The sequence below is a fragment of the Eutrigla gurnardus genome (genome assembly GCF_963514095.1).
Source record: "Eutrigla gurnardus genome assembly, chromosome: 2".
Classification (NCBI taxonomy): Eukaryota; Metazoa; Chordata; class Actinopteri; order Perciformes; family Triglidae; genus Eutrigla; species Eutrigla gurnardus.
Genome location: NC_139916.1, coordinates 9,995,167 through 10,002,818, shown reverse-complemented (window position 1 = coordinate 10,002,818; position 7,652 = coordinate 9,995,167). Strand labels below are relative to the sequence as shown.

General features: G+C 44.2%; 1 protein-coding gene across 1 annotated transcript; it reads left to right on the top strand.

Annotated features, from left to right (window-relative positions):
* Positions 1 to 902: 902 nt before the first annotated feature.
* mych (myelocytomatosis oncogene homolog) lies at positions 903 to 7,409 on the top strand. Its single transcript, XM_084026557.1, has 3 exons — positions 903 to 1,387; positions 3,022 to 3,586; positions 4,527 to 7,409. The coding sequence occupies exons 2-3, from the start codon at positions 3,037 to 3,039 to the stop codon at positions 5,111 to 5,113; spliced, it is 1,137 nt and encodes a 378-aa protein (XP_083882683.1). The 5' UTR covers positions 903 to 1,387; positions 3,022 to 3,036; the 3' UTR covers positions 5,114 to 7,409.
* Positions 7,410 to 7,652: the final 243 nt, after the last annotated feature.

Sequence of the window (7,652 nt, the reverse complement as noted above, 5' to 3'; positions counted from 1 at the left end):
TGCGGTATCCGAGTGTGTGGCGTTCATTCATCCCTATAGTCCGCCCATGCACATCCTACTATAACATTTTTATTCGTCTATTCATTTTGCATCGTGTGTGTTTTAATTGAGTGAAATTAATTCTTTAAGCGTTTTACTTTTTTTTTTAACAGAGAAAAATGCAAAAAATAAAAAAATGCATAAAAAAAAAGAAAAAGAGCACATATTGTAAACACTGTAAAAATCGTGTTTTTAACTGTAACTTCACATCATAGATCAATTAGCGTATGCACATGCAGTTATTTATGCTTTTATATGAAGTGTCCAAAACGCTTTAATGGTGGATAAACTTCAAGTGTAATGCTTTAAACCCATGTGGATGGCAGTTAGAGATAGTTTGTGGTTGTAGTAGTAGTAGTAACGGGTTCGTAGTGGGAGGGGGAGGAGATAGACGGATGATGTCCTGCAAGCGTTGGAAATGCAGGACAACGTGGCTTTAAAAGCATTCCGCCTATCTATCTGCATATCTGTCCCTACCGCAATTAAATTCTAGAGAGCACATACTGTAAACTTTAACAACATCCTGTTAAAATACCAAACTGGTTTATCCACTGTCAAAGTTTGTTTTATTTTTTTTATGTGATTAATCATACAAATATCAAACCAGGAATTATTGACCCTGAATACATATCTTACCTTTGTCTTTTTCTCTGAATACGTCTCATAAATAACAATGAAAATCATTTTAAAACCGTCTTGGATCTTTCTGGCGGCGCTCCGAGGCGAGGCGACATTGCAGGCAGACAGACAGGCAGACAGACAGGCAGCCAGGCAGACAGGCAGCAAGACACCCGGCATCTCCTTCCGATCCACGTGTGTTTCTGTCCTAACTTTTTTACCCGCCACCATTTTCCTGGAATCCCAGCCTGCGCGGTATCACTCCGCCATAGACCCCGACTTCAACGCGAAAATAACCGGAGTCGCCGCGCGTCTCGGTTTTTCCGCCACGACCCGATCGAAACGGCAACCGACGGCGGATGCGCCGGGGCGCGTTCGATCGCCGTCAACGACACGACGTCGGTTTGGACATTTTGGCGCGATTTTGGCGACGGCGGAAGGACACCGGCGGGCGACTTACATATAAACCGAGCGACCCCGACAGCCACACCTACTCTCTGTCTGCTCGTGGCGGAGGAGAAGAAAAAAATCTGACAGGCGAAAAACACCATGCTGCCCTGCTCCAACTTTAATTTCACACACAGAAAATATCGCTCGAGCAGATAGTTGTTGTTGGTGGTGTTTTCTTGCAATCTCATCTCCCTGTGGACTTCACTTGGATATTTAGGACTTTTCGTCCATTTTGTTTTTTCTTCATCTTGAATTTACTTGCCGTTAAGGACAGTTGAAGGTAAGGCGGCTGCAGTTGGGAGTTAACGTTATGTACGCATGTTGCGTTTTAAGTCCTCGCGACTGCGTGTCAAGAGTATGCTTTTGGTGCATTTGTTTTTTGTAATGTCGGTGTTTCGTGTGTGGGTTTTTTATAAGTGTTGTATCAACAGACATAGAAGACCGGTTTCACGTGTGGACCGGTGCCGGGGTTTAAATGTCCCGTACGGCGTGGTTAACCTTTTAAACACGCTGCGGTGCGTATGGCGTTTCATGTGAAAACGCATAAAAATAATTTGGCGTAGACACACGGCTAGTTGCATGTTGTCGATTTTATTAAATGTCGAAATCTTTTTATTTTTTTTTACATTTTTTTGTAATTGATGTGGACATGGTGTTCAGTTTTGATTGTGAACAGAGTGAGGCGCAATATCACGTCAACGCGAACTAACGTGGAGGGAGAAAAAGTACAAATGCAGCATTCAAAACCTCCACCGAGGAATTTTGATTTTTCTTCCCTTTTTTTTGTTTTAAATATGCTTCGGTTTGTCTGCACTTGTGCACGAACTGTACTTGCATTCATCCTTTAGTGTTAACGTTGAGTGGCGAGGGAGGGGACGGGGGGGCGGCATGTCGTTATAAACACTTGATTACTTTTTTCTTTATTTTTTTTTTTTACCGTTTTGTCAGGTCTGTAATTTACGTTTTTTTGTTTTATTTTATTTGGCTCGGGTTTCTCGGGCTGTTGCTGCCCGTAAAGAAAGGCAGCCTTTAAACTGCCAGAGCCCGTCTGCATCACGCACACTGCTGCTTTGTTCTCCAGCACAGCCTGCTATACATTCACATACCATAAGAGCCCATAGAGGCATCTCTCTCTCACTCTCACTCTCACTCTCACACACACAGACTGATTTCACTTAAGTGATACATTTTTTTATTATGTCTAGTGATGGCAATAAAAAAAAAATCAACCCCAGCATATCTGACTGGACAGTGCTAACATACAGGAGCATCGGGGGGCTTTTTAAATGGTAACTAACCAAGCTTTGTCTGGCCAAGTAGGCTTTTTTTTTTTTCTTTCAGAGAAGTTGAGAGTTGGTCTCCTGCAGGGAGGCCATGGCTCATGTATGTGAAACAGTAGCCGAGGTTTTTTAAGTGTTGAGTTACAAAAAAAAAGAAAAGGGGAGAGGAAAAAAAACAAAAACCACCCATCCTCTTTCTTTATACGGTTTTGTTTTCCATGTCAGCAGGCTACCGGGCTTCATTTACAGGTGTTATCTTTTTATTGGCTTTGGAAGGGAAAATTCAAATTGTGGAAAGGGGTGTTATGTTTCTGCCCCATTTTCCCCCCAGCTGTTCCTATGATGTCATGGGGGTGGGTGTTAAAGTCTTTTGGGTGATTTACAGCCTCCCCTGGGAGCAGAGAGGCGGGGCTACGGTGATGTAAACACAGATAAAAGGTGCCTTGCTGCTGGTTGGGGTCTCAGTCTGGAGAAACTGGTTTAAACTTTCACTACAACACATGCTGCTGCTGCTGCTGCTGCTGCTGCTGCCGCTGCCGTTTTTGTTGGGATTTACTGCTACCTGCTGGCTCAGCTTTTCTGGATTTAAACCTCCTCTGATTTTATTTTTTATTTTTTTTTGTTCTTCTCGCAGATTCTTCAAGCAAACATGTTGCAAAGCTTCTCCCAGTCGCAGGACTGGCTTTACACAGAGCCGCTGCTGTTTGATGATGAGTTCTGCCAGAGTTTGATGAAGGACCTGGAGTCGCTGCCGACACCCCCTCAGTCCCCACCAATGAAGCCCGGGCTGGGCGGCGGTAAGCCCCTGTCCAAGGAGGACCAGCTGAGCTATGTATCGGACATCCTACTGGAGGACCACGACATGCAGCTCAACTGGAACTGTGACTTCTTCCACTCCGATGCTGCCGATAAGGAGGGTGAGTCCAGCCAGCCCCGCACCCCCCTGGAGGAGAGCGGTGAGGACTGCCTGTGGCAGTGCTTTGCTGGGGGGGACAAGACCCTGGAGGAGAAGCTGGTCACCTCCATGCTTGGCTCCAGCCCACTGCTCTCCGACATCAACACCAGCATCTTTGAGGAGATCGCCGGCTCCACGCTGGACTGCCAGAACCTGATGGAAACTCAAGAAGAGCCAAGCGAGCCCAGCGAGGCCACATCGGACTATGGGTCCACCGGTGGCGAGCTGTCATCCAGTGACTCTGGTGAGTTCAGACCTCATTTTACATCAATGATCTTGCCACTTTTATGTAAAGTTTAGCCAGAATATTTGAAGACGTACAACAAGCCCAATCGGTGAATAATTTGGGTCCTTGTTTTGAACAAAATGTTGCCTTTTCCTTTTCATGGTTTTTATCTTATTGGTGTTTTAGTTCAACCTCATTCCCACCTTGTCATTGTGCAGCTTGTCGGTACAAACACTCCCAGAACAGCTTCTCTGGAATTTCATTGACACTGTTAATGTTTACTGGCACCGAGCCCAAATTGTTCTTTGCACTCAGCTTATCTGGATGCCGTCCACCCACCTTCTTTTTTTTTTTTTTTAATCAGCAGGAGCCTTTATGACTCGATGGATGTTGTTGCGGTGTGGGCGGGGTCTTGGCTCTGAAATGATGAGAGGTTTTAGGAGAGATAATTGACTGGTTGGGTGTGTGGGTGACTCATGTTCAGCGGTAACTGTTGCGGCTCCATCCATTAACTCCTAATGAGTCATTCTACCGACTCGATCCCTCTGGCTTTAAACCAGAGGAAGAGGCTGACTGGCATCCATTGATTTTTATTTATTTATTGTGAGGATCCCTGATTGTGGAAAATATGGTTAATATGTTTTTTTTCTTCTGTTTTTGTAAATGGAATCACCTATTAATCTTGAGCCTTTTTGGATTGTTTTTAAATTTCAGAGCCTCACAACTGCTGATTAATTTTTGTTGCTGTGATTTTGAGCAGCCTTCACTCACACTACTGACTGGTCTCAGTCTGTGTGTGAGCCAAGCATATGTTGGTGTGCTGTGTAGAGTGTCAACACTTGTTTTCGGTGTCAGCGCTGCTCTGAAATGTCATCCCGCCATCACAAGGCAGGTTAAATTACCACAAGCGTCCGAACGCGACTTACCCACATTCTTTTTTTTGTTTTCTCTCTCACAGAGGAGGAGATTGACGTGGTGACTGTGGTGCGCTGCTCCTCAAGCCCCTCCCCTACGCCGTCATTGTCCGAGCTGTCGGCCCGTCGGCAGAAGCAGGAAGAGGAGCAGCGAGCTCTCCAACGTCACCACCATGAGATCCAGCAGCAACACAACTATGCGGCGCCGTGTCCCGCCTCGCCGCCTTCCTCGTCGAAGCGCTCGCGAGGGAACGACAGCTCCTCGCGCTACCACCACACTTCCCGCAGTTCTTCTTCGTCTTCGTCGTCCTCCTCCTCATCGCGGTACCACCACCACCACCACTCGTCCCGAAGCTCTGCGGAGACGGAGGACGAGGAAGAGCGGCGGCGGACACACAACGTGATGGAGCGGCAGCGGCGCAACGAGCTGAAGAACTGCTTCGTGCACCTGCGCGACAACGTGCCGGAGCTGTCGCACAATGACAAGGCGTCCAAGGTGGTGATCCTGAAGAAGGCCCGCGACTGCATCTACAGCCTGGAGGGCGAGAACCACAGACTGCAATCCAAGAGGGACAAACTTAGAGCCAAACAGGAAGAGCTGAAAGCCCGGCTACAGCACCTCCGCAGCTAAAAGTCCAGGACCAAACCATGGACTGCAAACCATGGGCTTTTTTTTGGCTGTTTAGAGACAACGTGGGGGAGGGGGAGGGGACGAGGGTGGATAAGGGAAGAGACTTTGTACAAAGACAAGAGGGTTGGGTAGGGATAAAGGATGGCGTGTCACGCTGAAAAGAGCGCACAAAGTTTGACATTTCAAGGACTTTCTGCTAACAATAGATCTGGACTATGTAGGCTCTTTCTCGCTGCCATGGACAAACACAACACACTCATTGCCTCAGAACCGATCAGTCTCATGCCTTGACTGTAGTAGTGAGTAGGATGTTTTTTTAAAAAGTTGATACGAGGATGGCGGTAGTAGATTATATTGTTTTGGGTTTTTGTTTTGTGGCTGGACGCTCACTGAAAGACGATGTCTTTTTTTTTTTTTAATCCTTTTTGTTTATTTCATCCCGTTTGGCCAGAATGACACGAGGCCAAAGCGCCTATTGGCTCAAATAACTGGAAGCCACATCAGCTCAGTAGTTGAATGAAACTTGAATAATGTGTTTTCAGGACGTCTTATAGCCATACTAACCAGTGATCCCTCCACTCTGACAGGTGTTTGATGGTGGCTTCTCAGTTATTTGGTCACGTCAATTCCAGCTAAATTGTAACACTCATGCTATATTCATTTTTTTGTTGTTGTTTTGATCAGATATAAGATTCTTCAGTGCGCATCCAGCCTGGTTTGGCCTCAGGCGGACCCTTGGGGCCCAACGCCACTCTGTTATCAGGTTAATGTGCGTCAATGACAGTACTGTATAGACCACGTTTGATACTGTACACATAACAACGCTCTGCCTCGGTTTGGTTCACCTCCCAGCTCTGTCGCTTCACGGTATGATTGTGTTTTCTCAAGTTGAAAACTTTTGTGTATTTTTGAAGTATCTGTCATTTTTTAATAAACTGTTCACACTCAAAAGTAGCCATATTAAGCAACGTTCAGGTTTTGAGGAAACTGAGCTGGAACGTGAAGCGAACCGTGCGCCGCGCTGTCGTAGCAAATCAGCCAAAGTTGGAACGGAAAAAATCTCCTGCGTGACGTTTGATTCTTCCACAGTGACATTATATTTACAGGTTCTGGTTGGAGGACGCCACAACTGCAGCAATACTGTGATATTTAATCCCATCTTCACATGCAAATTGAGGAACAGTATTACTTTTCAGACAGCCGTTAATTCAGGAAACGCAGGCATAGTTTAAATATGTCACTGTGGTTCATTAGTCGGTGGCCCTCAAACCTTCCTGGAAAGTGAAGAATCTCTGTGGAGTTAAAAGCTTCATCACATTGCGAGGATGACTTAGAATATATTGATGACAAAGACATTGTCCATTTGAACCATGTAACTGTTACATGAACGAGGGGCCACTGACCGACATTCCTGTTTGTTTTTCTTTTTAAAGATTAACGGCCTTCACCGGCACCGTTTTGTGCCCAATTAAACCTTTTTGATTACATGCATATGAAAGCCGTGACTGCAAGTTATAAAAGGTGAAAATGATTGCTGTACGTGTTCACCAGGAGTTGTTTTGTTGATCTTTTGGGCTGGATTTAAAAAAAAAATTGAAATATCAAATAATGGGGGTTTGATCTGAATGTCATTTTACTCTAAATATCAATTGTTGCCAATGTTCTCCATTAACGTGCTGTTTGTCATGAAATGTGCACACGGCAAAACATTTGCCTATTTGTGTCAAAAAGTCTTAGAAGGCATCTGGTTTTTGTGTTTTTTTATGACTGCTAAAGTTCTTCCTCCTTCAGACTGAGTGTACTTGAATGAACCCCGGCGGTGGGATTATGGAGAGTAGAGGTGTTTTTGGGGTGTTTTAACGGTAAAAAACCTGTTCTGCCTTGAAATGCATCCTGTTCAGGACTTCTTGTTCTTGTTTGATTATGTGGCTGTCGAGTAAAAAAAACTTTTTTTACCTGAATTTTTTTTCCAAACGTCTCCGAATAGTTCTTACTTTTCGTGAATTTTAATAGTCGCAGAGAAGTCAGAGGAATGAACGAGATGGCGGAGGTGATTCTTAGCATGACAAAACCTACCTCCACCTGGCAGTCTGGCCTGTAATGGCTTGTTTTTTCTTTTTGTTTATATATATTGTACAGATTTCCTTTTTTTAAAAATGTTAATATTTTTGTTGTATCATAAATTATTTTTGTTTTTTTTTGTTCATTTTGAATTTGAGGATTGAAAAGAAATGTTATTCTTTACCAAGCAGCACTTTTTTAAAAAAATATTGATGTAATTAAAGAGTGAATGAGAGTTGGGGAAATCTGTGTGGTTTTATTGAAAGCACCCAAGCACACACAAACATGCAGCCATTGATAGTTAGTGATACATTAAGATGTAAGTAAGTGGTGGCAATTAAAAAAAAAAATTATAATAAGATTGGGATAAAATGATTAATAGTGCTGGAGATTAAACGTAATTACACAATTTAAGAGGAACCCCAAATCACGTAAACAAACTATAGTAAAGCTTAATACAGTAAGAGATGAGGAACAA

Bases quoted from the DNA above. Each gene is read 5' to 3' on its own strand.
- mych (XM_084026557.1), top strand. From the start codon at position 3,037: ATGTTGCAAAGCTTCTCCCAGTCGCAGGACTGGCTTTACACAGAGCCG. The intron at 3,587-4,526 runs GTGAGTTCAGAC...TCTCTCTCACAG, and splicing joins GCTGTCATCCAGTGACTCTG to AGGAGGAGATTGACGTGGTG.